This window comes from Cyclospora cayetanensis, unplaced genomic scaffold (genome assembly GCF_002999335.1).
Source record: "Cyclospora cayetanensis isolate NF1_C8 unplaced genomic scaffold, CcayRef3 CcayRef3_contig_91, whole genome shotgun sequence".
Taxonomy (NCBI): domain Eukaryota; phylum Apicomplexa; class Conoidasida; order Eucoccidiorida; family Eimeriidae; genus Cyclospora; species Cyclospora cayetanensis.
Genome location: NW_020312765.1, coordinates 52,954 through 78,594, shown reverse-complemented (window position 1 = coordinate 78,594; position 25,641 = coordinate 52,954). Strand labels below are relative to the sequence as shown.

Sequence of the window (25,641 nt, the reverse complement as noted above, 5' to 3'; positions counted from 1 at the left end):
AACAACTAGAAATATATTGCACATTTATGAACGCCTCCTCCCAGTAGGCCACTTTGCAGAGCCAATGTGTCAGGACTGCGTAGAGATGCACATCCACGAGGTTGCATGGGCAGAAGCGTGGTGTAGAGCGACTACCAGACTTTTTCAGGGCAAGTGATACTCCTGGTCCGGTTTTTTGTTGGCTGTAGCAAATACTCGGCTAGTGAGGAATAAGGAGGGATAACAATTGCATTCAGACTGATTATGGCTATTAGCGGCTTTAGATATTTGTTCGAGGTACGCTTTGCCCTACGTGGACCCATTTTAGGGCTTTTTAAAAGATGTATCACTCTATTTCAGTCGTAGTTTTTGTGGCCCGACTTTCTGTACCAAATGAACCGAAAGGTAGAGAGCTACTAATCAACCCAAAGGCCTTCAAATAAGCATGCAATTTCGCGGTCTCTAAGAAAGCAATCTACACGAGCACAGCGATTTGCATTCAAAAAAATGTGTAAATGCTTTGCGCTCCAGCGAAGCATCAAAGCCAGGCTTCTCTCTTAACAGGATTATCTTCGTGTTGAATGATCTAGGATATATTAAGATTCGTTGACTCAGTAACCTGACGGGGTTGAGGGTACAAGTGTCGTGAGATGGTTGAAGATCCGAGCCATGCCAAATTTGTACACGAATTCCTTCCAGCTGTTGTTTTCTTTTTACTTTGCACATGCGCGTTGATGCTGTCCATGCTGTAATACTAGGTAGCACCCCGAACATTGAAAGACAGCTTGTACGAACCGTTGCTCTTTGCGACTTCCTAGGTGAACTACTCCCTCACGAAATCCCGTGAATATTCCACAATATCCAAGACAGGGTTCAAAACCCTTTAGATGAATACTGCCTAAGTTGCTACATTTCAAGAATAACAGCTGGAAAAATTGGCTAGCACTAAGGTAATTTTCTTTGTGTAAGTGGACCCGTGCATGCCTCAATGTTCACACGTTTACTCTGCCTTTAGACTCCTGTGGACCTCGCCTACCTAACATTACCTCTAAATCTTTCGATTGCCCTTCGGATATACCTGCAGCTATTGCTTTGCAAGAAACGAGCAAACGGAGAAAAGAAACGAAAGTGGATACACCAGTACTGCTTCACAACTGCAAAGAAACAGGCAGCTTTCTCCCCGCCTCCTTCGCAATCTCATATATACTAGAATTTATAATCAGCTGTAAGGCAGCTGGGTGGTATGCATTTTAGTCAGGTGTACATTAGAGACCTCGAACAGGGGCATCAACGCACACGAAACGCATCCACAGGTGTGCGCAGAACTAGTTCTTTGCAAACAGAAAAACAGATTGGCGGGTTGCAGTTAAAATTGACTAATTGCTTAACGCGCTGCAGAAGGCTAGTAGGGAACGAAGCTTGCAGGCCTTTGGTGCCGAGAATCCCCCCTACCTACTTCGGGTCTATTGGACGCTGGCTGAAGTGAATCTACGGGTCGCCGTCCCCTTGTGATGCCAATATCCCAATTCTCTGATCTTCATAGTTTGTTTTGAAACCTTCAAGGACGTTGTGCTTTTAAATGTGGTTTATGGTGCTTATAGACGACTGAGCGCCACGTTGCCTTGATCCAAGGAGGGCCGAAGGTCACTCTGCTCCCCCTCAGAGAGACAGACTGACAGCTTTTAGTCACGAGTTACTGGTATTGTTATTCATGTTTCCAAGTTCATAAAGCCTTGCTTCCTTAGAATATTTGCTACAAAGAGCCTGAAACGCCCGAGGATCGGGTAAACAGCACCTGGCTCGATAGGCTGTTGGGTTACATCTGCCTGACTATCGGGGGAGCAGCAAGAGGGAGAACTATCTTCTTGTTATGGGAGAAAAGAAGGTTTCCTTTTACTCCAGGAGCAGGGAAATCAAGACGCTAGGGGTCAACAACAACGCATGCTTCAGGCCCCCTTGTTCACTTGGGCGCTGTGTCCAATACATACAGCAGCAAGGAAGGTCTCTAAGGGCCGCCAGGAACAGCGGTCCTGAGGACTGAAAAGGAGATGCTGGGGAAAGGCTTGGGTAGCCTTAAAGCAGCCAACCAGTGGACATGGCGTATCTTTATCTTGAGGCGCAAATGTGTGATCTGGTTTCTTGTTTTTCTTTCAGTGGTTCTGCTCTTAGTAGGATGCATCTCCATGGTCTTGCAGCTTCGCTGGGGCCAGCGCCACATGCTTTTTCTGCGACTCTCTTCCCCAGTCTCTCCGCTGCAAGTTGACCATCCTTCGAACGATGCCGCGTCCTTCCAAGACGTTTCTTCTTACCGTCGGCAAAATACGACACAACCCGTTGCAGCAGACCCTGCACCCACCAGCCTCAGAAAATCACAACGGTTTTTTCGGGCAGCCACAGCAGCGGCCGCGCAAGGGGGTGTCGTGTTGCAATGGGGGGACAGCACAATTCGCCTCCTGCGGGGAGCTGGGGTCAGGGAAGTGTTCTTCTTGTTCCATGATCCTTCTGCGAGACCCCATGCACCGAAAAGTACTCCTGATGGCGCACAAGAGGGGTTGTCTTCGTCGCAAGAACCGAGAGATCCCGTTGAAGTCTTTAAACAGCTTGCACAAGAAGACCGGCAGGAACAGCTGCAGCAGCAGCTGCCTTTTGTTGCAGTGCCACGCCAGGAGATGCACAGACTGTCGTTCTTCCTCCCTGAATCCGCGGAAAAAATGCTACCGCTTGCAATGGTTGTACGCCTAGACAGTGGGTGGACCAAATTTCAGGCTCCACCACACGCTGCATTCAGCCTGACCGCGATGCGAGACTTCCTGTCTTCTTACAGAACGGGTAAGCACATAAATACCCAAGAGGAGATTCGCACCTGTGACTCTTTTTCAGCACGTACAATAAAATTCGGTCGGCAACAGCAAAATTGTTGCCGCAATACGATACCAAAGCGCGAACAACATCCCACATGCCCTCCTGCGCCTTGTGCTCCACCCTTAGGATATATCTAGAGCTCTTATCCCTAAAAGGTGGTTTGCACAAAGCATAGCTGACAGTGTGTGAATTCTTCCAGCTGGTGCTTGTTGCCCTGCCGTTCGTAGGCCGTCTGTTTCTCAATTCTTTCTAGAAGGGGAATCTCGTGTTGTGGATATGTTTTAATCCTGTCTCTTTGCATATGATCTGCTACAAAAGTAAGATTGAAAGTATTTTGTTCACTGCTGCTCCACTAGTTCACCTCATTTAAAAAAGTTCCGACGCACGCTTTCTACTTCGTAGGCGCTCTCGCACCCCTCCTACGCACCGAAACATTGTCATCCTCTGTAGAAGGTGGAGAAACAGTCAGAGCCCTTGTGGCATCCAACTTCTCTCGACTTGTTTTGGAGCAAACGAACTACGACGCCCTGGTATTCCTGTATGCAAACTGGTAAGCCATATTCACTGCGCAAAGAGAAGCAACAGTAGAGAAGTCATACTTGCAGCATGAGCAGATTAAGCAGCTGACATACTCATACTTACGTTAGATAATGCGTATGCCTCCCAAATTTCCCAATTTGCATTTGTGCAGCTATGGGCGTACAAGTACATAAATATGATCTTTAGTTTACCCATTATTTGCATATATATTGCAGCTAACACTAAATTTGTATTGAAAGACGTATGATCGGTATCATAGTTACCCAGTACAAGAAGCGAGTGCACCGAGGTAGATTGCTTGTAGAATTGATTCAAAAGTCTAGTATTTGGATTTGCCAGCTGCAGTGGTTCCATCACCAGCTCGCGCACTACTCAAAAAGGTCAAATTACACTTGCAGCTGTATGAAATAGACAGTGTCTACCGATATGCATGTCGAGTGTAAATATAGCCGAAATACTTTTGCTTCCAGGTGTGGCCACTGCCGGCGCTTCCAAACGTCGTTGTTAAAGCTAGCACAACGTTTTCGGAGAGTATCCTCGATCGCTTTCTTTAAATTAGACGTTTCAAGGAACGGTAAGATAACCGGGGAAGACAGAGGGTGTGTACCGGAGAGACCTTTGCAGAAAAGGCCCTTTTTTCCTAGAGGCGAAAATGGACAGGGATTAAGTTTTCTATGATGAGCCAGCCGTCGAGAGGAGGGATAAGAGGAGTTTGCATGATAATGATTCTTAAAGGGACCACTCACGCGGATGGACTTTATACAATGTGTGTTTAGTACAAGGGTTGACGCGAGCATTTTTATGTGAATGAACAGATGTGCCTGTTCCTGGACTACGCGTTGAGAGGGTGCCTCACGTCGTCTTCTTTACCAGAGACCCCGAACAGCAGCCAAAGGGCTCAGTACCGCTGTCTGCCTCCAAGGCTGTGGAGGCGTCTCGCAATGCCGCTGCTGCCGCCGGAGCAGCAGCAGAAGAATCAGGGAATCTTGATGACAACACCTGGCACGTTGGTGAAGGACTGAAGCGCAAAAAGATCTTCACCTTCTCCCACAGCGAGCCTGATGTACTGAAATACGGAGAGGCCTTTCTGCTGGAGCACGCTGCATGCAAAACCATAGACTTGAACGCAGGCGTAGACTGCGAAACGAACCATTCAGAAGATCTTTAAGCAATTTAATCAAAGGCATTCGGGTCCCGAGGCGCCCCGAGGTTACCAGAGTGCGCCGTAGCTGTCTAGGCTTTGAGGACCCCAACTCAGTCCGGCGTCGTGGCAGTTGTCCTGTTAGGAAATCGCGACTGCAGTGCAATGTGAAATCGATACAATATTTGTGCTGCATTCAGTGTACTGCTGAGTAATCGGGGTCTTCGGGTTTGAAGAGCTTGTGTGCATTCAGAACACCCAAGCAAAACAAGCATTTTCCAGGCTTGCCCAGCCTGTCGCTCACCTTGGCAAAAGCCATTAGAGCCTTTCCGGAGTCTATTTGAGGTTTTAAAGGAACATATACGGGCACATACGTTAGTAGCACGTCTAATAAGGGAACATTACCTCCGCTCATTGTGTCAGGAATCCCTGGGACCTTCGAAAAGTGCCGCGTAGGATTAGTTTTTACGCCTATGATAGTTATCGACCCGTGAGTTGTTTTGCTCTTAAGCTATATGTACTGCCGCACTGACGCTAAGGAAACCCAAGCATCTGCGAAACTCCTACAGGAGAGATGCCTACCGTAGACGGGCCTTGAGGGATTAAGTGAATATGTTACGTACAAAGGGCGCTTTGACGGCACCTTTTTCGCGTCTACGCATCTATGGCAGCAGTTCTCTCAGTGAATCCGCAGTACTTGGCCTGCCGCGGCGCGAAGATCGAATTCGTATAGCAACTTTTTTTGTTTGTGGAACCATGGTTGTTGACTTTACGGTTGGGGTCTGTATTTGCAGAGACACTTGCTGTTACATACATTTCAACGAATCTAGGCAGCCAGATGCAGATGACGCAAAAAAATGATAGAAAAACGCAGGATGAACATGTGCTTCAATCTAAAAACCAGAGTTTCCTCACGTCTTTTGCAGTCCAGGGGCCTTGCAGACTTGTGTTCTGCCTTCCTGGCACTTCGGCATAAGACACTAGGAACCATTCAAAATCGACGCAGTTGTTGCCGCAGCTGCCGCTTTTGCTACTGCTGCTCCCAAGTTGCTTTTTTGTGCACTTGCATTTGGAGTCCAAACTAGATGTTGTGATACAATAGGACGAAGGGCTGGTGTCTACCTTGACCTTGCTGCAGCAGCGGCAGGCGCCCTGAGGCTGCCTCTGTGCCTGCTGCAATTGCTGCTGGAGTTGCCTAGGCTGCCGCGGATCTGTACCAGTTTTCTGGTTGCTCCAGGAACCGAAAGGCCCACTTTCTCTTTCCTTGAACGAGCTGGTTTTGCAATTTGCAGCAGAAACAGAATTCTCGCGTCTGAGACGCTGCTCCGCACAATTGTTGCTACATGGAAGACGACAAGATCCGCAAGCTAGCTGCCGTTGTTGATGGTGGTGCACATGAAGCCGTAGGTCAGCAGATTGCTCTTTTAGCTCGCAGCATTTATTGTACAGGGCCTTGCGCTCCTGCAGTCGTCGGTAGCGCCCTTCATTAGGAGATATCAGTGCTTTCTGTGTCTGCGTCTGCTGCTGGAGAATTGGCTCCTGCTTCAAGGAAAGTGGCACCTGCAACTGTTGCCTAAGGGTCTCTAATTCCCGCTGCTGTTGCTGGTAGAGCTGTAAGTGTTCCTGTTGTTGGTGCTGCAGACCTTCGAGTTTCTGTGTAGACGTCAACAGTTCTTGCTGTAGCTTCTCCTTTTGCTGGTGTAGCAAATCTGCACGAGCCTTATGCATCTGCAGTTGCTGAACCTGTTGTTGCAGCATCTGGGCCTTGTCGTTAAGACGCTTCTGTAGTTCGTCGCGTTGCATTGTACACTGCAGTAAGTCTTCCTGTAACTGTTGCTGCTGTTTGTGGCTTTCAGCTGTATGATGAGTTTGCTGCTGTTGCAGAAGCAAAATCTGCTGCTCTTTGTTTTTTAGTTCTTCCTGCACTTGAGCATCTTTCTGCATGCTGCGGTCTAGCTCGGCCTGCAGCAGCTCCTGCTCGTGCTTTTGCTGCTGATATTGCTGTTGTTGCTGCTCATGCCAGTGGAGGAGCCTTTTTTGTTGCTCGTATTTCTCTTGTTGTTGCTCATGCTGCTGTTGTAGCTGCTTGTAGAGCTGCATATATTTTGACAGCTCTTCTTGTAGCTGCTGCTCACGCTGCCAAAGTTCTTCATGCAGGTGTGGGTGCTCGCCTTGAGACTGCCGCTGTTGTGCGTTTTTCTCATCATTTTGTTCTTCCCGCACACTCTCACATTTTTCCTCCGAAAAGCTTTGTTGTTTTTCAGCTTCTCGTTGCTGCTGCATCTCCTTGCCTTGATGCTCGATCCTCTGCTGCACAAGTTGACACCGTCGCGCCCTTCTGCATTGTTGTTGCTGCGGCGGTTCATCCGGTTCTGGCTTCTGCGCCTCCTGGTGTCCTGCATGGCCCTCTTGTTGCTGCTGCTGTGCAAGAATCTGTTTCTGCACCTCGTCGCGCTGGTGAGTGCCTTGAACCAGTTTGTTCTGCTGCTTCTGGTATTCCAGATCTTTTCTATCCTGATACCACTGCTGTTGCTGCTGTTTCAGATCTGCCTCCCTTAGCTGTAGCTCTAATTCGAGGTCTTTGCTGTGCTGCACGCTATTCTGAAGGTCTTCGCGCAACTGCTGTACAAGTTGCTGCTGGTTTTGTTGCAACTGCCGCTGCTGCATAAGAGTTCTTTCTTTAGCGCTCAAGTGGCTCCTCAGCTCTTCACACTGCTGCTCGCTCCGCTTCAGGTCATCACGTAGGTGCTTGCATTTCTCTTCCTCATGCCGTTGGTGCTGCAGCTGCTCTTCCTGCTGCAGCAGCTGTTCATCTTTTTCCGCGATCTGTTGCTTCAGCTCTTTATTTTGTTTTCCCATCCTGCTAAGATCTTCATACAACTGCTGCTGTTGCTTGTCGTGACACTGCTGTTGCTGGCGCATCTGCTCCTGTTGCTCGTTTTGGTATTTCAGGAGGTGTTTGGCTACCTCTCCACAGTGCTTCTGCAACAGCTGCTGGTGATGCTTGTGCTGCTCTACTGCTAATTGTAAATCTCTTCGAAGGCAGCGAATAACTTGCTGAAGCTCTTCGACACGGGCTTTGCGCTTATGAAGCATGGCGTTGCCCTGCTGTAGGCGCTGCTGCTGTTGTTGCTGCTGCTGCTTAGCGTGCTCGACCTGCCTCTCCAGCTGCTGCACCTGCCGCAGCAGCAACTCTGCCCGCTCATCTGCTGTCCTTTGAAAGGCCCGCATATCATTTAGCTCTAGCTGTAGGTTACGGCAGCTTTCACGCGCATCATTGCGCTGCTGCTCAAGCATGCTAGCTAAATCTAAAAGCTGCTGGGCAGCCTCCTGGTGATGCTTTTCCTGCCCTCTGTCTTCTAAGCCTAAACTATAAGATCCCCCTTCGGCGGTTTGATTAGAGGCAGCAAGAAATTCATCGGGCTCTCGCTCCTGCTGCTCTGGAGGATCCTGTGTTGCCTGCTCTAGTTTTAGCAACAGTTTCTGTAGAAACTCTTTCGCGCTTTTTTCCGGCTGCTCTTTTTTGTCATGACTGCATTCTAGTTCCCGCTGCTTCTGCGTCAGTTTGCGCTTCAGCAGCAGCTGCTGCTTCTGTTGCTCCTGCAACCGAGTCTTTTGAATACGCAGCTTCTGCTGAAGGTTCAGCAAGAGATCCCGGTGTGCTTCGAGCTTTTGCTGCTGTTGAAGGTGCTTCATCTGCATTAACTCCTCCTCCTTCACCAACTGCTGCTCTCTGACTTCTAATTCTTCACGCATACACTGCAGGCGCTCTTCAATTTCTTGCTGCTGCAGGTGCTGCCGCTGACGCAGCCGCTCCTCCTGCTGAAACAGCTCGACCTTCATTTGGGCCACACTGTCCCGTTCATTATTCAGCAAAAGCCGCTGCTGCTCTTGTTCTTCCTGCGCCTTTTGCTGCTGAATCTCAAAAAGCTGCTGCTGTTGCTGCAGCGCAACCTGTTGCTCGTAGAGCTCCTGTTGTTTCTGGCGTTGATGCTGCTTGTGCGTCTCGTGCTCCCGCTGGCATCGATCATAGTCATCGTTTAGCTCTTCGAAATCCTGGCGTAGCTGCTGCAGCCACAAAGGACGCTGCAAGTTCAGAAGCGACAAACTTAGTATCAAGCAAAGCACCTAGCTGTTCGAAGAAACGCTGAGGCGGCTGCAGCGGGGGAAGGGACAGCCCAGTGTACAAGCCGCGCCAGTAGATGTTGTTCCTTGAATCAGAGTATCTTACCTCTAGCTCGTGTGACTGCAGTAAAAGTTGCGTTTCCTTCTCCTGCAAGAGCAGCAGCAGTTCGGATGCCTCTGATGCTGCAGCGGCAGCAGCTACCTCGGCCTCCTCCCCCGAGTCTCTCGCTTCATCTTGTGCTGCTTGCTGCAGACAAGCAAGTCGCTGCTGTTCTAGCTCTAGCAGTTCCGTAGCGGCAGCGGCTGCTGCAGCGGCAGCAGCTGCAAAGCTCGGTGGGGGATCCCCGCCAGCAGTAGGCATTACGCCAAGGATACCATATCCATGCTGATGAGAGTCCTTCTGTGTACATGACACGTTTCATTACGCAGTCATGGTACGACCTTGGAGAATTCCTCAAGGTCACTCTTTTGCTGGAAATGCGCCCTAAAGAAGCCCGCTAGAGACTGCTGAAAGAGCTGCAGCGATGCGAAGCATAGGCCGCAGTCCCTCTGGATGCCTCGGCCGCTGCTGCTCAGAGCTATTTGATGCTGCTGCCTCATGAAATGCAGACACAGCTGCCATGAATATTCCGCACATGTGCTGTGTCTTCTGTTTGCCCGCAACAAGGTATCCTATTGCTACGGCTGCATCAGGACCATGTTCTAGAAGTGCTCAAAAGGTGGCAGGAGCGCCTAATGAGATGCCCGTATTGTGCAGATACAAGCAGTGGCTCGAATGCCGTGAGACTTTGGACATTGCATTTCTTGATCTTGTCTAGTGCTTTGTTGCCTTGTAGCGGCCACGCCGACTGGCATAGCGACAGCGAAAGGCAGCAGTACAGAAAGATTGGGGCGCTAGTGAAAGTTTTCGACTCTAAACAGATTATTTTAAGACATAAAATAGGCTGTTTGCAGGGGGTGAGTTGCCATCTTCCACTATCCAGAAGATCGAGGCACAACGACCGGTCCGTCCGGCGGGCCTCGCAGGCTGCGGCTACAATTACATTGCTGGAAATTGACTCTTATTACATTCTTTCTGTTATCGTCTTTAATTTTGCCACATTTTAAGATATAAGGTGTGTCCGCTTCATTTGGAGAGTAAGATATACCCACAAATGTGTTTAACGGCTAAGAGTCAACGCCGGTGTAGATGTTTGGCAAGACTGCAAGGTTGTTATGTTTCCCATGACAAAAAAGTAGGCATACTTATCTTTATTTGCGAATGATTGCACCCTTTCAATATCTCTGCTACATTTGTAGCAATGTAACAATATCGCCTGGAAAACCGCAGTTCAGGTGCATAGAACGTACACATGCATGTATGTATGTATGCATATACGCATGCGTAGCTTCACCTTCTTAGCACTCCGAGCATTGATAGCTAGCTGCGCATAGCATCCAGAACACATTCTCACAACATTGCTTCTTCTTGGATTGGGATAACTGTACTCCTCAGTAAAAAATCTGTACGAGCAGATAATTCAATTGCTGAATTTTTACTAGGCCTCGCTTCAATACGAGTAGAAGGTGCCTACGTGTGTTTTGGCCCGTTACATGGTTCAGCGTTTCACCTCGCATGCGCCAAATGTTGCAAGGCAGCGTTGGCATGCTCTACATAAGAAAGAACGCAGCTCTTCCATACTACCTCTCTGAGGGCAACTGGGTTATAAAACTTGGGGCACTGCGAGGATTCAACAATGCCTACCATAGCCGCCTTTCTTCTTCGACACGAAAACTTCATAAGGCAAAGGCAAGGAGAGCATAGCTCGGTGGACGAGTCACATAAAACCTTTGCTTTCATACCGCTCAGGGAAGAAGGGCTTTTATATGGAGACCGTAGGAGGAAAGTTACAGACGTAGGATATACACAGTCAGTAAAGATCAGTTAAAGCTACACATCTTCGCTATATGCCCTGTTCACTATATGGCACAGATCTCATTGCCTCCTATTAGGAGTTTATACAACATGCAATGGAGGGTGGCTACGACAAACGTTCTAGTTTACTGGGCCAATAATAATAAAGCATAATGTGACTGCTACGCACTGAATCAGTAAGCATGAACGTAAAACATCTATAGAAGATATTATTGTGTTTCGATTATTAAAAACCTAAAATTGCACCACACAACACCTATCACCGTGTGTCGAGACTCTCAGTATACGCCCAGAGCATTGAAACATTACTCGTGAACCCTTGCATATTAAAATGCTGCGTAGCAAAATATGTTTAACGATCGCCTGAGTTCAGTCAGAAAATTGACAGCTATTACGGCGTTTTGCGCGGCGATACGTCCTTTTTGCCCGAACCAGAGCTGCAACCTGAAAAGGCTCGTGAGCGCTGTCTCTCGCTTCTATCAAGGCTGCTGACTCAGAATGAGGCACAAGACCTTTGAAACTTGCGGTACAGCAACCAACGCGCCCTCGTTGTCGCTAGTTGGGTTGTAATTGCACACTTTTACGTTGTCCATGTCGTTCCTCTCCCTCCTCGCCGTTCTCTGTCCTCTGTCAGTTTATTGCTCTAGTCGCTTTCCATAGCCTCGATAGCTTGCTTGGCCTTTGTAACAGCAGCAGCCACTCTCTCGCTGTCCCACAGCCCAAAGACCGCTTGACCACCCTGTATGCTAAGAGACCCTATTTCTATCTCAGTCTTTCCCTCTGACTGCCCTTCCTCCCTCAGCACTAGCAATACGCGTGCCAGCTCATCCCCTAAACCCTCAGGGTCCAGCTCAGATAGCGGCAGCTTCTCTAACTCTGTCTTTGCTGATGGTCTATTCTGCCCGGCCGCAGTGCCCCAGTAGCGGGAACAGCAACCGCTAGGGTCGATGGAGTAAACCTCCCCTGAGAATTAAAAAAAGCAACAGCGAAGACAAGACAGAATTTCGGTAAGCCTATTCCCAGGTCCGGATAAGTAACCAGCGAGCAACACGGGGCCCATCGGCGGCTCCTTCAACTGTGTTCGCACGAAATTTATAACAGTGTTCTTCATGCAAATTCATTGCTGACACTGCTTTTCTGTGTGTAATGTACCTTGTACATACGATACAGGGACTGTGAGTTGTGGCGAGTCCAGCTGATGTCTACAGCTGTGTCACAATGGGATATCTATGCGCGCTTACCCTTGAGTTCCTTGAAGCCTGTAACGGGGTCCGCCTGCAGCCCTCCTAAGATGCATGTCGCCCCGAAAGGCCTGACGTGCCAATACAGCGAGTATGCATGCATAAAGAGAGCAAGTCGCTCAGCTAAGACCCCAATAGGGATAGAAACGCCATAACCCTTCAAATATGCCCTCGCCTCAGCGCGGGCTCTGTGCCACAACTGGCGGCCATCAGGCACCAAACCCGCCACTACCATTCCTGAAGAAAACGCCCAATCCGAAGATAAAGGAGCGATACGACAGAGGGAATAACCCCATTACCTAGACTTTCAATTCAGTCATTATTTGCGCTTTCAATTCAGTCATTCAGCTTTCAGAACTGAGGCGTGCAAAACCTCGGAAGACAGAGCAACGGCCAGCAAGCAGAGCCCACAGCACAGCACCCATGAATGAACAAGAACACTGCCACTCAGGGGCAACGCAAATTCATGGGAAATTTGGAGGGGCGGAGCAACAAAGAGGAAACGGAGGGAATGAGTCGAGGTGCAAATTACAGGCACGCAAGGAAAGGCCATAACGAGAGAAGACACATGCCGGGGAACACAAAACAGAAGTCGAATGAGACAGGAAGGCCATACAACAAATTGATACGAAGCAGAGGGCAGAAAAACACGCAATACCGCCCTAAACGAACGGAGAAAGACTCAGAGGGAACGGCGCATATACGGCAGAGTCGCACCAAAAGACCGACCCGAACACAGAGAAGCATGCGGGGCAAGGCTGGTCTACAGACCCGTATGTGAACCATGGAGTGGATGGAACGCATAACAGTGCTGCCAGGTGTGGCAGTTTGCAAGCACACAGAATTGAACGGAAAGCGTGGGAGCACGCGCAGAAGTAGACAACGGGTGAGTCAGTTGCACTTGAACAGTCTCCCTACCGATGTCTTTCGTGACTGGGAAGATTCTCCTGTTGGACCCCTGTGCAAGCATGGCAGATACTTTTGGCTTCTCCACTGCAAAGGCTACGCCGCCCTTGCAGGCGGCGGCGACACAGAGAGCCGCGCTGTCGACTGCCTTGGCAGCGTACTCAACCTGAAAATGAATCAGAATATTTTCTTACTCATAGACCCAATAGGCAAAACACAAGGGTCCGCAAAACAAGATACCACGGTAATACACGATGGAACGGTGAAATGCATGTCACACATACTCCCAAAGAATGACCGAGCATGTTATACCTCTCAAAAGAAGGCCGTATGCAAGCAGAGGATCCCCTTGCTTAGCATCTGATAAAATGTCTAAAAACCTATGTAAGCGCCAGGCCCAGCGAGCTCTAGGCTGTGCTTGTGTCTCAAGGGTCTTGCGCTTCCCCGCGCAGACCAATTACCAGCCACGAAGTCTTAAATAGAGGCTTAAAACTCTTCGCTTTGAATATGCAGAGACTGCAATGAGGGCTCAGCCTTACCTGAAAGACGCGGCCATCGGGAGAGAAAGTTGAGACAGAAAGATCGTATCCCGATCCTAAGCCCGCCATCGTATGCGTCTTCTACTGGCTTACTATATAGCTGTAAGTCAGCTTATTCTCCTCTCCTGCTACAGACGCCGTTTCCGTCTTTCACAATCGTCACTCGGCTGCAGCAATGTTGTACGAATTGCGAGACCGCTTCCTCTGTTGCCGGCCGACCAACCGAAAACAAGTTTTCAAGAAGCTCACATGCGTGTTTTTCACGATGAGTGAGTTCGCTACAGAGGATTCAGCAACTTTAGTACATGCGGGGGGTGTCGGCCGCGAGAGCGCAGAGGGATTGGGGTGGCTGGTGTAATAAAAGTCGAAAATGAGGAAAGCAGGGGAATCTGAGGCCAAAAATGGCGGCTAACAAGTGAGTTTAACCGAAAATAAAGGCTGTGCACGCACATGGCTTCTAATCATTCTTATTAAACAACAAGCACCCGCGTGCCAGCCCCCCAAGTTGCGCTGTTCAGACTTGGTGGTGTAGAGGGGAGCGACACAAACTAAGTACGCGTTAGCTTTCTTTTAAAATATTGTGAAACGTTTGAGATATTGTTTTAGTAGAGGGGAACGGGTAGTATGCATAATCTAGGTATGAATCAATGTCCAGTGGGCGTTATTTACATGCACACTGGTAGAGAGCAGGTAGCTAAATTCAGGGTATCTGGGCACAATTTCACATATTTAGTAGAATGAAATGACTAGGGCAGCATTGCATTTCTAGTTTTTTCTTGAGTATCCGGTGCCAGGTGTGTAGAAAGTCTCAAAGCTACCGTCCTACCTTGCAACCGGCAACGCTACACCATCGAGCGTACCATGACAAAATATACAGTAATGCAGCCTCTGCTGCACTATCCAAATCTGTTAAAGATCCTGTGAGATGTTGACCTACTACGTTGAATGTCGGTGCATGCTTTTGGGGTCCGTGGCTTGAATATGAACGTTGTCTGGTTAAAATTCCAGCTGAACTTTCGTAGCGAGACAATTAATTAACCCCTAACCCAAGAAACATAGAATACGATTTTAAAATTTACTTCGAAAGTGCTTCCTCTCTGAAGACATACCCAGAAGGTGTCCGCTTGAGGGGAATTGGACTTATTGTAGTGGGCAAAGCTGCACTCAAGCTCGCTAAACCACGCCAGTTTTACGTCGTTAATAACTATTTCGAAATTGACTAATTGTGTTTTCTGCCCATATGTCGTATACAATAACAGAATACCGGTAGGTAAATACTAAAAGACGCAGAGTCGTGTGCAAAGCTCTATCAGAGGTCTCCACAACGAGACACTTAGCTCTGGACCTGATACAAACCTAAGAGAAAATTGTTCAGTGGTTTCAGAAGGGCTCCCAATGCCCCTTGTCTGCTCCCCTCAGAGTTCCAATACCACGGAAGAGAGAGATGGCGCGTTTCTGGACCCTCTAAACCTCCGAGTATTCACAGCTAGACGCTGCCCTTTCCAGTATGTAGCTAACATTACTCTCCAATGACTAAGATGTAGGAAAATAAAATTCACCTACTCAAAATTTGCTTTTTCTTGTTTAAATATGACTAGCGTAGTAAAAGGTATATACGTATAGTTAGGCCGCAACATTTGACCCGTTTCATGCTCCTTGTTTGTACCGTGAGAACAACTGCATGCTCAGCGGCGGAAGCGTTCCTGCCCCATCGCCAGGCACCCAGAAACGTGAAGCCTGTGTACATGAGAAAATCGAATAACTTCTCATCCGCCAAAGTGACATCGACGGCAAAAAACATACACTAGCCAATAGCGGGCAAGGGTCCCCACTAGCATGACCGGGGAGGCGCAATGGCTAGTTGTCGTCGGAAGGCTCAAATGTGTGTTCTACAAGACAACAGGATACAATTTAAAGATGTAGAGGAAATCAGAATATAGACTAGTTCAGTAGTGCCTCTGCATATCATAGGCCCATCCACAGTGTATTGCAGAAAAGCATTGAGCCTGTCTCCTGCCCGCATTCATCAGGATTCGCATACGAGGGAAGAGGTACAACTAGAGTAAGAATCGCTCCACCCTCTACGCACACCAAATATTTCAGGTAGCTGCGCACAGCAGCTAGCGCACAAGCGCATACAATGCCATCCTCTTATCCTGAGCTAGCGTTTTTCTGCAATAAGTAAAATGAACAAACTAACAAGCCGCGTACCAGCTCACAGTAATTTTTTTTCTAAATATATGAAGTCTACTGGATATTGCTTGAGTGTAGCATTGTCCACTACACTGAGTGTAGTTGGTTTAGACGCACAGAAACGGAGCACGAGGGCGGGCTATTCTTTAAGGGGAGTGGAAGATGTAGCAGGTCGAACTCGAGCAATTTCTACTACATTGTATACACACCAAAGGATTGGTAAGGAACTGGATAATCCGTTGGTGTGTTCGTATATCCCCATATTTCAGAGCATCGTTACTTCAATACAAGAAGACGCGGTTGTCTTTTGATGTCCACTATGGGCAATGTGCAAGTACCTGTGATTGCTTGGTGTTAAAGGGTGTAGCAGCGCGCACCCTACTTGTGTGTCTGGCCGTGTGCCAGAAACTTCGGGGGCGGGGGCAGGGGAAGGTGAGAGGTGCGCTTTTTGAGAATTTTCACCAAGTGACAAGTAAACTTTTGACGAGTCTAAAGCCAAGTCTTGCCCCACAGTGGCCTCTGTGGAAACGTTATACGTTGTGCAGACACTAAATGAAAACGTTACACTGCTGAGAAAGCGCACGGGACTTTACAGAGTATTTCGTGACCTCTTGACTCCTTGCTGGGCATTGCAAGCTATTTGGTTCTTCTAGACATCCATAGTATTGATGGTACGGAGTGCTGCTTTCCGGTTTGTCTTCTTCTCTTCCCCCAGAGTAGAGGAGGCGGTCGGGTGGTACGTGGCAAGAGGGAGTTCAGGTGTTGCTGTGCTGAGTGGCTATTATAAAAAGCCTATGATGAGCTTTAAATCAAAGGACTGGCTATTATGGTGCTATTTCAATGTTTTCTTGTGCGCTTTGTTTGTTCATGCCGTGAGGTGGTGTTCCAGTGGAGTGTGCACGTGGACTGTTTGGGTAGGCTCCTTACGGGTTCTGACTGCATTCAGAATAACATCAGTTAATGAATTTCTTCCTGCAAACAGCTTGAAAGGAAGGTTTCGGGGATAGATCAATATTTCATTTCGACTGCAGGTAGAGTGGGGGTTGTGAGGTGATGGTGGCCTGCTCACTAGGGCACCCTGGAGCCGCCGCGCAGCGGAGTTTTGCCGCTGTGCTACAAAAGCTCTCGTTTGTGTTGAAATCATCTTTCTCATGTCTCATCAGAGCCATATTACCAGTATCACGCATTATAGTTGCTTGTTAACCTCCACATAGCGACCGTTTCTGCTTCTCTCACTTCTTGTTTGCCGCCTGGACACGCAGCGAGAAGCCGCAAAGTGACAAGGAGAAGCCCATTCTTAAGTATTCGTCCGTTCAGCTTGCCCTCCTTTTCTTGGTGTGGGTGCGTTAAGGCTGCGGCAGAAACTCCTTAACCGTCCCCTGACAGCAGGTATTAAGCCCATCGACCCCCCTGCCGTAGCAGCCTCAACACCAGTGGCAGCAGCCATTTTACTGGGTCACTGCCACACGAAAAACGCCTTGTTGCTGCTCCCCCCAGTGCATGTAGATTCAGAAAACAAAGTAAAAAGAACCTCAGAGCCAACAACGGCAACAAAGGCTCTGAGCAACCTCGTCCGAAGTGGCATATCAGCGTCAGTAACCACTTGCCTCCGTTGCTGCTCCTGTAGCTGCTGCAGCACCGGCCATTCGTGATACTGCATTGGGTTACTGCGCTTCTTAACAAGTTTGCCATATGCTGCGACACGCCTCCCCTTTCTTTGAAGCAGCAGCAACGCCAGGAGCATCAGCGGCAACGCCACCGCCCTTAGCGGTAGTACGAAGAGTGGCGAACGTTCCAACTCTTCGGCTCTCTCTTCTAGAGGGCTTCTTAAGGGGCCCGTCGCTTACTTACGCGCATCCGTTTCTTCGCCCCTCTTGTACAGGGGCAGACCATTGGACCAAAACAAGCTGCGGCTTGCGAGGTGGCAGCGGGAGCAGCTTGAGATCGGGCAGCAGTAGTGCTCGGCAGCGCCACCCCCCAACGCACTAGGGGCCCCTACAAGTAAACAAAGCAGTCAGGGGGCCCCTCCACCTCCTTAGATGCCACGAACAACCCAGCGTGAGGCCCCTCCTGCCGCTGCTGCTTCTGCTGGTGCAGCAGCATGCAAGAGCACCAAGCTCCGCAAGGCCGAGGTGGAGAATAAGATGAACTTCACACCCGAAAAACAGCACCAGTCTAAGCCGCAGCAGCAGCAGCAGAAGGGAGGGCAGAAAAGAAGCAGTAAGAGGGGTGGCTCAGGCCGCTCTAAGAACGCGCAAAAGGGGGGAGCTCTATCTCCCACCAGGGTGGACTCTACTAAAGGCATGCAAAATGCTGCTGCTTCTTCACAGCAGCAGCAGCTGCTCGACGAGCATCATCGGGAACAAGAGCTCCGTAAGCCGGCTGACTGTGAAGCACGCTGCACACACGACCGAAAGATGACTTGCCCTTTCGTAAACACTATGGCAGCAGCAGCAGCTTCAGCCTCAGCACAACGGCAGCAAAATCAGCAGCAGCCCCCAATGACATCTGATCAAGCTGCCTCTTTGGCTGGAAATACAGGAGAAAAAACCAGAAATGACCACCAAGTCTTACTTCGACAGCGCCTTCTTGAGTTGCAGCAGCAGCAGCACGCATTCCAGCAGCAGCAGCAGCATGCATTCCAGCAGCAGCAGCAACATTCATTCCAGCAGCAGCACGCATTCCAGCAGCAGCAGCAGCATGCATTCCAGCAGCAGCAGCAGCATTCATTCCAGCAGCAGCATCTACAGCATGCATTCCAGCAGCAGCAGCATCTACAGCATGCATTTCAGCAGCAGCAGCACAGCCAGTACATGCAGCACCAGTCGTTGCACTTGAAAGGCCACGAACGTTCCTCGCACGATTACACCCAAGATGCTCATGCCGAGCAGCCGCTAGAGCAGACTCAGCCGCCGCTCTACTCGCAGCAGGGTGTGGTGCAGCCAGGAGGAGGTTCGGCGAAAAATCCCCTTGTGCTGCAGCTGGCCTTTGAGTTGCTGCAGCGTCATCGGCAGCAGCAGCAAACAGGAGGCTCGTCTCGAGCGCCTGTGGAGCGCCTCCCGCGTCTCGCGCAAGGGCAGAGTGAGCGTTCTTCAGGGAGTCTACCGAACAGTCACAGAGAAGCCTCGAGCCATCAAGGCATCCCTTTTGAGATTCACAGACTGGCTGTGGGCTCTTCGCTGCCTGTCTGGCAACGGCCTGCACAGGTGGCAGTCGAGCAGCGAAGCCTTCAGAAAATCGCTGCGTGCTGCCGAGAAGCCTTCCAGCAGTGCCCCCTGCAGACGCCGATTCTCCAGAAGACTCCAGCAGCGTTGCTGCAGCAGTCGATCGCGCAGGCTTCCAAGCAGCAGCACGTGCTGCCGTCGTCGCAAGAGCAAGAGGCGTCTCTCGTCGCTAGCTCCCCGGAGCTGCCTTTACGCCTCCCCCCTCCAACGGTTTGCCCCCCTTTGCAGCCTCAGCACTACCCGCAGCAGCAGCAAGTACAGTTGGGGGGCATGCGAACCAGACGCCTCGAGAGACTCAACGTGGAGTACCTCGGAAGCAGCAACAACTCCAGCACTGGCAGAAGACGAGAGGGGCTCAATGTGCATGTTTTCCCCGGCACTTATGTTGACGCGAAGGGACAGAGACACCGCGTCGTGGTAAAGCAGCTGCCGCTGCAGCCTGCAGCGCCCAACACCCCCTTGTGGGAGCAGCAGCAGCAGTTGCTGCAGCTGCTCCTGCAGTGGCAGCAACGCAAGTGCTGCGGCGTCATCGACATCAAAGGCTTCGAAGTGCACAGAGACGGTGTGGCCGCTTGCTGGAGTGCTCCAGGCGCAGGAAGCCTCCAGAGAGTTTCTCAGGGGGAAGAGGGGCTTTTGCCGCTCGCGGAAATCAGCAACAGCCGGAGCACTGTCATTCGCAGCAGCAACAGCTCCGCTGCCTTCCTCAGAATGCCACAAGACGTGGCAGCAGCGAGCATGCAGAGCACTCAAAGTACCCCTGCAGAGGCGGCAGGAAGGCGCGACGTCTACGTGGTTCTACAAGCCGCTGCAGGTCCGCTCCACAAGCACGTGAACTTGGAGCAGCTGAAGCGGCAAGCAAGCAACAACAGCTTCTTACCCCCACAAGGAGGTGAGGATCGAACTGCGCGGGGTGGAGTGTTTCTTCCGTCTTGCACGCAGGCCATACTTGCGCGCAGCAGCAGTCTCTCAGAAAAAGGGGTGCAGACGTCATGGTGAGCTCTAATAGTGTGTCGGGATGCTGCATGCGTGTGAAACCGTTCGGATGCAGTGCTGGATCTAATTTCGCATTTGCTACAGTCTCTGTTACACCTGCACTCGCTGAAGGCCGGCTGTGGAGCTCACCTCTGCATCCACCCCAACAATCTGCTGCTGCTACTGCCGTCTTTCGACGTCTTTATCGGCGACAACTTAGGCAGCATGCGGCTCCTTAGTCTGCTAGCTGAGATACGCACGGGGGCACTAACGAACCTCGTCAAGGCTCAACTGTCGCTGAAACTCGTATGCTGAGTTGAGGCTGTCTGCCGTTGCTGACCTCTTCTTTTGCCCCCCTCCCGCCTTGCAACTCCCCCCCCACGCCTTCCGCCCCCCTCCAGGCACTGCCGCTGGATTTGCTGCTGCTGCTGCGCGTTTTTCCATTCTGCTGCTGCTGACTTGCAAAACGCCCCCCTCAGCTGTACCGCGGAGCTGCTGATTCTTCTGCGTGCCCCCTCAGTTTCTTGACGATACGACTCGTCTGCTGTGGGTATCCCCGTCTTTGATTGCACGGCTAAAGAAGCTTCAGAAACACCTGAACTCCCTCATGGCGTTTCACGCAGAGCATCAGTACCTCTTGCATCCCGAGCACCCGCCAAAGAAACATCCGCAAGTCGACGTTTTCCGCATCATTGCCGACAGATCGACGACATCAGAGACACCCGCCGAGACGCCCCCCATTGTAGCAGCAACGTCTGCGGCAGTCCTCGCGATTCAGTCCCAGAGGAAAGCGACTCCAGCAGCGGAGGCAGACGCCGCTGCGCTACATGCAGCGCTCGAACAAAGGTTTGCTGCGCTCTACAAGCTAGCGGAGCTTCCGCCTGCCATCCAACAAACCGCAGACTGCTGGTCTCTAGGTGAGCAGCTCGAGGCAAGGCAAGCCAAGCCAAGCCTCAAAGCTTGAATAGCCGCACTGCTTTGTGTCCAGAAATACCTGCAAAAAGAACCCTTTGAGTGCTCCTCGTCTTCGCACGGCGGCGGAAGCCTCAGCGACGCGGAGCTGTAGGCAGAAGTTGCTACTTTCCCGACGTAGCGATTGGGAAGCGCATGATGCAGCAAGTGCAAATTGATGGAGTTCATAATTTTATGAACGAGTGCAAAGGAATCCATACGCCGAGCAGCGTCCTTTTCAGCTTGCCTTGTGGAGTCCTCTACGGCAATCCTGGCGATTATTCATGACTTGCAAAGACAGCAGGAAAGAAAGACAACAGTGGGGTGAAGTAATCCCATGCGCGCAAGCTGTGCTTTACGATGTCTGGCGGTATGCTGCTGCTGTGCTGTCGCAGGCGCGTGCCTCTTCAGCATCGTGACGGGTGGCTTGCATCCATACGGCTCCACAGAGAATCCGAAGGAAACCCTCGAAAATATGGAGAAAGGCGATATGGTCAACATGAACCTCGTGAGGCAGCACGCACACGCCTTGGTGTCTACCGTTTGGAGGCATGCAAGAAGCGTTCGAGGGGCCTTTTTGCTCATGCGATTTTGCACTTTTTGTAGTTTTCGGGTTATGCAGAGATAGAAAAGGACGGCCTACACAGCCTCGCGTCATGACGCTGCGGTGCTGCTTGATCTTGAGTGTCCTTTTGACGCAGCTCGACAATTCACCTCTGCTGCAGGACCTGCTCCGGCTTTTACTGCAGCAGAAGCAAGAGCCGGAGCAGTCGGTGTTGCGGCTGGCAGTCTGCCATCCAGTGTTTTGGGCTTCTTCGGATTTGCTGCTCTTCCTGCGCGCCTTTAGACTGATGCTGTTGCAGCAGCAGAAGCAGCAGCGGCCGGGAGAAACGAGGCGGCAGAAGATCTCGTCTCTGACGGGGGAGGCGGCGTGGAAGGACGCATGCATTCACGACATGAGCAACAGCAGCTCTAGACCCGAAGATCTGCAGTCTGGGGGCTTGGGGGATTCGGATAACCCGCTTTCCAATGAAGCTACAGATGCAGACGCATCCACTGCGAATAAGGACCAGTTGTATGCCGCCGCCTTAGCCAAATTGAGCGCTACTCCGCTCCCGCAAGACGTGCTTGCATCGATCAGACAAGAGCCGCATCTTTGCCGCACAGGACAAGACCTTTACCCCCACCACAAAGCGGTGCGTCATGCCTGCCTGCCTGCTGCTGTGTTTTTGCTGCTGCTGCTGCTGCTGCTGCTGCTGCTGCGTGCGGTGGTGGGCTCTGCCGGCCTGCACGAATTGCACTTTGCGTTTGCAGACACTGAAAAAAACTGCTGCCCCACCCTGGTTGCAGTGTATGTGTGCATGTGTTTGTGCATGTGAATGCGGAGGCCCCATCGTGTCCACACCGTATGCGTGGCTGTGTGTGCAGCTTTTTGTTGAACGACATTCATCGCTACCAGCAGCAGAAACCGTTGAAGTGGCAGGCAGCGCCGCAACGTGCGCAGACGAAGTACCACCCAACAAAGCGGTCCATGTGACACCCGACTCGGTAGCTCTTGCATGCAGCAGCGGCAGCAGCAACAGCACTGACAGCACCTTGAGGGGCAACGAAGTCAGCAGCCCCATTGCAACGGCGGATAGTGGGACCTGTCTTGTGGCAGCCTTGGAAGCTGCTGCAGCTTCCGCTTCTGCAGCTGCAGATACAGCCACCGATACGGAGGGAACGCCAATGGCGGATCTGCCGTACAAAGATTATGAAGCAGTTGAAACAACTGCAGGGACGCCCCACTTTCCTGAAAAGCCTCTAGAAACAGCCGAAACGCACCCTTCCAAAGCAGCCTTGCAAGAGGCAGCTGCTGCGCCTCCGATGAAAGCAGCACCTGCAACAGCCAACGGAGCGACGGCGGCACCCCTAGCAACAACAACAACGGTGGAAGACTTCCTCTCTGTTTTAGACTTCTTGAACCTGCTAGCCACGTTCGCTGACAACAGTAAGCCTACAAAGGGCTGCCCCAATGCCTTTTTATCTTTCTATCGTTTCGATCCTGCATGCACGCCTCCTAGTTAGCAGGCAAAAAGACGGCATGCCTCTGGCAAAGTCGGTGCAATAGGTGCCAAGGCGCTCTGCAGCGTGTGGATCGGCAGCACTTGTCCACATATACCTATGTATAAACGCATGTACATGCATAAACACACACACATGCACACACACACACATACACATAAACACGCACACACACACACATGCACACACACACACACATAAACACGCACACACACTTCCACCATCTACACCTTGCATGTCAGCAGCCCCCAGCGTTTGGACCTCCTTGTGCTGCGCATGTCACTTTGATGCTGCAGCAAGTCTGAGCGATTGCACGCGCAGCACGGTTCTACTGGGGCTGCTGAAGCAGCATCCGCAGTTGCTTTTGGCAGCAGCTAGATCTGGACTGGAGCCTCTATTTCTCGTTGCGTTTCCGCAACGAAGGGAAGGGTTTGCTGTGTCGGAGAGCCGTGAGGCAGCTGCTACGGCTGCGACGTGTACAGCTTCCGTTGCCTCGTGGCAAACGGACGCCCACATGCAGCTATCGCAGCGTGAGCACGCGACTGTGGAGCCCGTCATCAAGGAAGCCTTTGCAGAAACAGATTTCGCAGCGGCGGCTTCTTCAGAAGGCGCTCCAGAATGCAAGACGCAGCTGCTTCGGATACAGCAGCAAATCGACAGCCGCGTCCACTCGCATATCCGTCAGCACGTCGTGCAACACGTTCTCGAGAGCGCCTCGGAGGCGCAGAAGGAGCAGCAACAGCAGCAGTGGCAGCAGCAGCATGATGAGATCCTCAAAAAGCAGCTTTTAGACAGTGTCAGAGCCTGTGCTGCGCCATTGGTGCAGCCTCCGAGGAAGCAGAACGAAGCGTTTTCCATGCCCCAACAGCAACCGCAGAGTGTCTGTACAGGCATCCCCATGGCTGCGCTGCCGCCATCCTGCGTCTCCCTGCAGCAGCACGCGCTGTCCAGGCAAGAGGGAGTCGCAAGTCAGTGGATTGCGCAGCAGCAGGTGTTGTTGCAGCAGAAACCGCTGCAGCAGATGCATGGTCGGGAGGCGCTGGCAGAGAGGCTGCAGCGGCTTGTTGGAAAGACAGCGCCGAACGGCAGAAGTGTATTGCAGCAGCTGCAGCACCTCCTACTAGAGAGCAGCATGAAGGAACTGCGTCCTCCAGCTCCACGAGAAGAGTCTGCCGCGGCTGTGAACGAGACAGCAGCAGGTGTAACGACACCAGCACCACTAGCAGAGCCGGCAGCCCTTCAAACGCACACGACACTTGGGCAATCCTTGCACGCAACGCCTCGTGCCAGTCTGGAATGTAAAAGTTCCTTAGAAAGCCGCTACGAGAGACTCGCAGTGCACGAGAAACTCCCAGCAGCTGCAACTCGCGAAGTCGCCTCAGCCGTGCAAACCCACAGACCAACAGCAGCGGCAGCGGAGAAAAGCGCTACACAGCCTCCCGTCCAAGCGGAGAAGATACTTGACGGCATTCGGATCTTGCAGAAGCAGAATGCAGGACGGGAGATGCCGAAACCTCAGGAAGAGAAGAAGCAGTTCGGAGATGTCTACACCCTGCAAAGACTCCTGGCTGCCAGACTCAGCAGTCTGCGGCAGCCTTTTCCGGGCTCTCTCTCGCCTCTCTTTTCGCAAAGCACCCTTGTGGTAATTGGCAACGGTGACAGAAGCAGTGCCGCCAACGGCAGGTGTGCAGACAACGACCCCGCGTTGAAGTTTTCCCAGAGGCAACAGGAGCAGGAGCAGCAACAACAGCAACAGGAGCAGCAGAAACAGGAGCAACAGAAACAGCAAGACCACCTCGCTCCTACGAGCGGCCCCACACATTCGAAGCCGCAGACTGCAGCGGCGTCGCTCCTCGAGTGTGCAGAGTTGCTAAAAAGTAATTTAGAGTCGGAGCGGCGGGATGCAAACGGGCTCTCGCAAACTGCTGCTGCTGCAGCGGGTGTAGCTCTCAGCAGCAATCAGAGCAACAACGGCCAGTCTACAGGGCGAACATCGTTGGTGACGGAGCAGCAGCTTACAGCAGTCCTGCAGCAGCTGCTGCTGCAGTACAAGCGGAAGCACCAGGCAATTCAAGAGCAGCAACCCCCAACCAACCAAGAAGCTCCACTGCAGCTGCAGGGGCAGCCGCAGCAGCAGCAGCACATGCTGGGTAAACACTACACAAGGAAGACTCCGCAGGAATGCGCGGCAGAAACAGCTACTAGCGTCGCTTCGCCAGATCATTCGACTAGCATTGCCGGCTTGTTAGAACGCGCTGCAGCCATATTAGCAGCCACAAAGCCGCAGAAGGGGCTGTTCACTCCTCCCCAGGCGGGAGGAAGAGCACCTTGCAAGTCTGCACCAGAGCAGACGGCAGCAGTGGCCCTTATCTCAGCTGCTGGAGGGGAGCCGGATGTGCTTCAGCATGCGCATCACAGTCAGAACCTGCATTCGAAATCTGGTCGACTCGTGCAGCACCAAACGCAGGATCCGAACCTCCCCCCCCCCGAGCAGCAGCAGCAGCATCTGCAGCTGCATGCGCGGCAGCTCGATATGCTGGAGGAGCATCTTTCGCGGCTGTTGCGTGACTTAGTCGCCGCCAAAGGAATGCAACTTAAGGACCTGCCAGTGCAACTCAGCGCGCACGAACGGCAAAAGCAGTGCGAGAAGCCGCAGCCGCAGCATCAAGGGACTGGCTGGACCTCAGAGGAAAGAGAAACAGTGCTAATGGCGCAGAAGCAAGTGCTGCAGCTGCTTTGGCAAGATGCAACTTTGCTGCGTGCCACGAACGCTGAAAAAGAGTTGTGTGGCAGCCGGGTGTGGCGGCATCACCAGGCTCTGTCTGCTCATGCTGCAGTGCACCAGCTGCAGAAAAAGATCGCTGCGGAGACTTCTGCTGGGGAGTTCATGCGGTGTACTGACGGCCAACGGATAATATCGCTCCAGAAGCAGCTGCAGCAGCAGCTCCATGTGCTTCAGAAACTCCAAGTGTCAGCAGCCCATGATGCG

The 25,641-nt window shown here is 51.5% G+C and overlaps 5 protein-coding genes across 5 annotated transcripts; 3 read left to right on the top strand and 2 right to left on the bottom strand.

The window, feature by feature from the left end:
- Positions 1–2,162: 2,162 nt before the first annotated feature.
- Positions 2,163–4,549, top strand: LOC34617707 (protein disulfide-isomerase). Its single transcript, XM_026336072.1, has 4 exons — positions 2,163–2,808; positions 3,217–3,391; positions 3,852–3,955; positions 4,197–4,549. The coding sequence occupies exons 1-4, from the start codon at positions 2,163–2,165 to the stop codon at positions 4,547–4,549; spliced, it is 1,278 nt and encodes a 425-aa protein (XP_026191857.1).
- Positions 4,550–6,095: 1,546 nt separating this feature from the next.
- Positions 6,096–8,546, bottom strand: LOC113147007 (putative uncharacterized protein DDB_G0271606). The gene is made up of 6 exons (XM_026336071.1): positions 8,457–8,546; positions 8,243–8,308; positions 7,622–8,005; positions 7,346–7,456; positions 6,331–6,415; positions 6,096–6,217 (listed from the first exon to the last, which is right to left on the bottom strand). The coding sequence occupies exons 1-6, from the start codon at positions 8,544–8,546 to the stop codon at positions 6,096–6,098; spliced, it is 858 nt and encodes a 285-aa protein (XP_026191856.1).
- Positions 8,547–11,205: 2,659 nt separating this feature from the next.
- On the bottom strand, positions 11,206–13,317 carry LOC34617705 (proteasome subunit alpha type-3). Its single transcript, XM_022731064.1, has 4 exons — positions 13,249–13,317; positions 12,722–12,875; positions 11,804–12,040; positions 11,206–11,525 (listed from the first exon to the last, which is right to left on the bottom strand). Exons 1-4 carry the CDS (start codon positions 13,315–13,317, stop codon positions 11,206–11,208), a joined length of 780 nt encoding a protein of 259 aa, XP_022590899.1.
- Positions 13,318–18,181: 4,864 nt separating this feature from the next.
- Positions 18,182–22,384, top strand: LOC34617704 (the record flags this gene model as incomplete). The annotated part of the gene is made up of 6 exons (XM_026336069.1): positions 18,182–18,224; positions 20,438–20,554; positions 20,984–21,096; positions 21,290–21,784; positions 21,903–22,330; positions 22,366–22,384. Coding segments are annotated over 6 exons (1,215 nt in total), but the record flags the coding sequence as incomplete, so codon positions are not given.
- Positions 22,385–22,454: 70 nt separating this feature from the next.
- Positions 22,455–25,427, top strand: LOC113147006 (ecdysone-induced protein 74EF-like). The gene is made up of 5 exons (XM_026336068.1): positions 22,455–22,578; positions 22,949–23,536; positions 23,807–24,651; positions 24,832–25,069; positions 25,252–25,427. The coding sequence occupies exons 1-5, from the start codon at positions 22,455–22,457 to the stop codon at positions 25,425–25,427; spliced, it is 1,971 nt and encodes a 656-aa protein (XP_026191853.1).
- Positions 25,428–25,641: the final 214 nt, after the last annotated feature.

What these genes read in the sequence shown, in the direction of transcription:
- LOC34617707 (XM_026336072.1), top strand. Translation starts at nt 2,163, where the DNA reads ATGGTCTTGCAGCTTCGCTGGGGCCAGCGCCACATGCTTTTTCTGCGA. An exon ending in CCTGTCTTCTTACAGAACGG is followed by an intron (nt 2,809 to 3,216) that starts GTAAGCACATAA and finishes CATTTAAAAAAG; the next exon opens with TTCCGACGCACGCTTTCTAC. An exon ending in ATTAGACGTTTCAAGGAACG is followed by an intron (nt 3,956 to 4,196) that starts GTAAGATAACCG and finishes GTGAATGAACAG; the next exon opens with ATGTGCCTGTTCCTGGACTA.
- LOC113147007 (XM_026336071.1), bottom strand. Translation starts at nt 8,546, where the DNA reads ATGCCAGCGGGAGCACGAGACGCACAAGCAGCATCAACGCCAGAAACA. An exon ending in GTTGCGCTGCAGCAACAGCA is followed by an intron (nt 8,309 to 8,456) that starts GCAGCTTTTTGA and finishes CAGCACCTGCAG; the next exon opens with CAGCAAGAAATTGAAGAGCG. An exon ending in AAGAGCTGAAGCAACAGATC is followed by an intron (nt 6,416 to 7,345) that starts GCGGAAAAAGAT and finishes AAAGAGCAGCAG; the next exon opens with ATTTTGCTTCTGCAACAGCA.
- LOC34617705 (XM_022731064.1), bottom strand. Translation starts at nt 13,317, where the DNA reads ATGGCGGGCTTAGGATCGGGATACGATCTTTCTGTCTCAACTTTCTCT. An exon ending in CCCAGTCACGAAAGACATCG is followed by an intron (nt 12,041 to 12,721) that starts GTAGGGAGACTG and finishes CGTTTTCTTCAG; the next exon opens with GAATGGTAGTGGCGGGTTTG. An exon ending in AGGCTTCAAGGAACTCAAGG is followed by an intron (nt 11,526 to 11,803) that starts GTAAGCGCGCAT and finishes TTTAATTCTCAG; the next exon opens with GGGAGGTTTACTCCATCGAC.
- LOC113147006 (XM_026336068.1), top strand. Translation starts at nt 22,455, where the DNA reads ATGAAAGCAGCACCTGCAACAGCCAACGGAGCGACGGCGGCACCCCTA. An exon ending in CTACAGGGCGAACATCGTTG is followed by an intron (nt 24,652 to 24,831) that starts GTGACGGAGCAG and finishes AAGACTCCGCAG; the next exon opens with GAATGCGCGGCAGAAACAGC. An exon ending in GCTTCAGCATGCGCATCACA is followed by an intron (nt 25,070 to 25,251) that starts GTCAGAACCTGC and finishes ATGCAACTTAAG; the next exon opens with GACCTGCCAGTGCAACTCAG.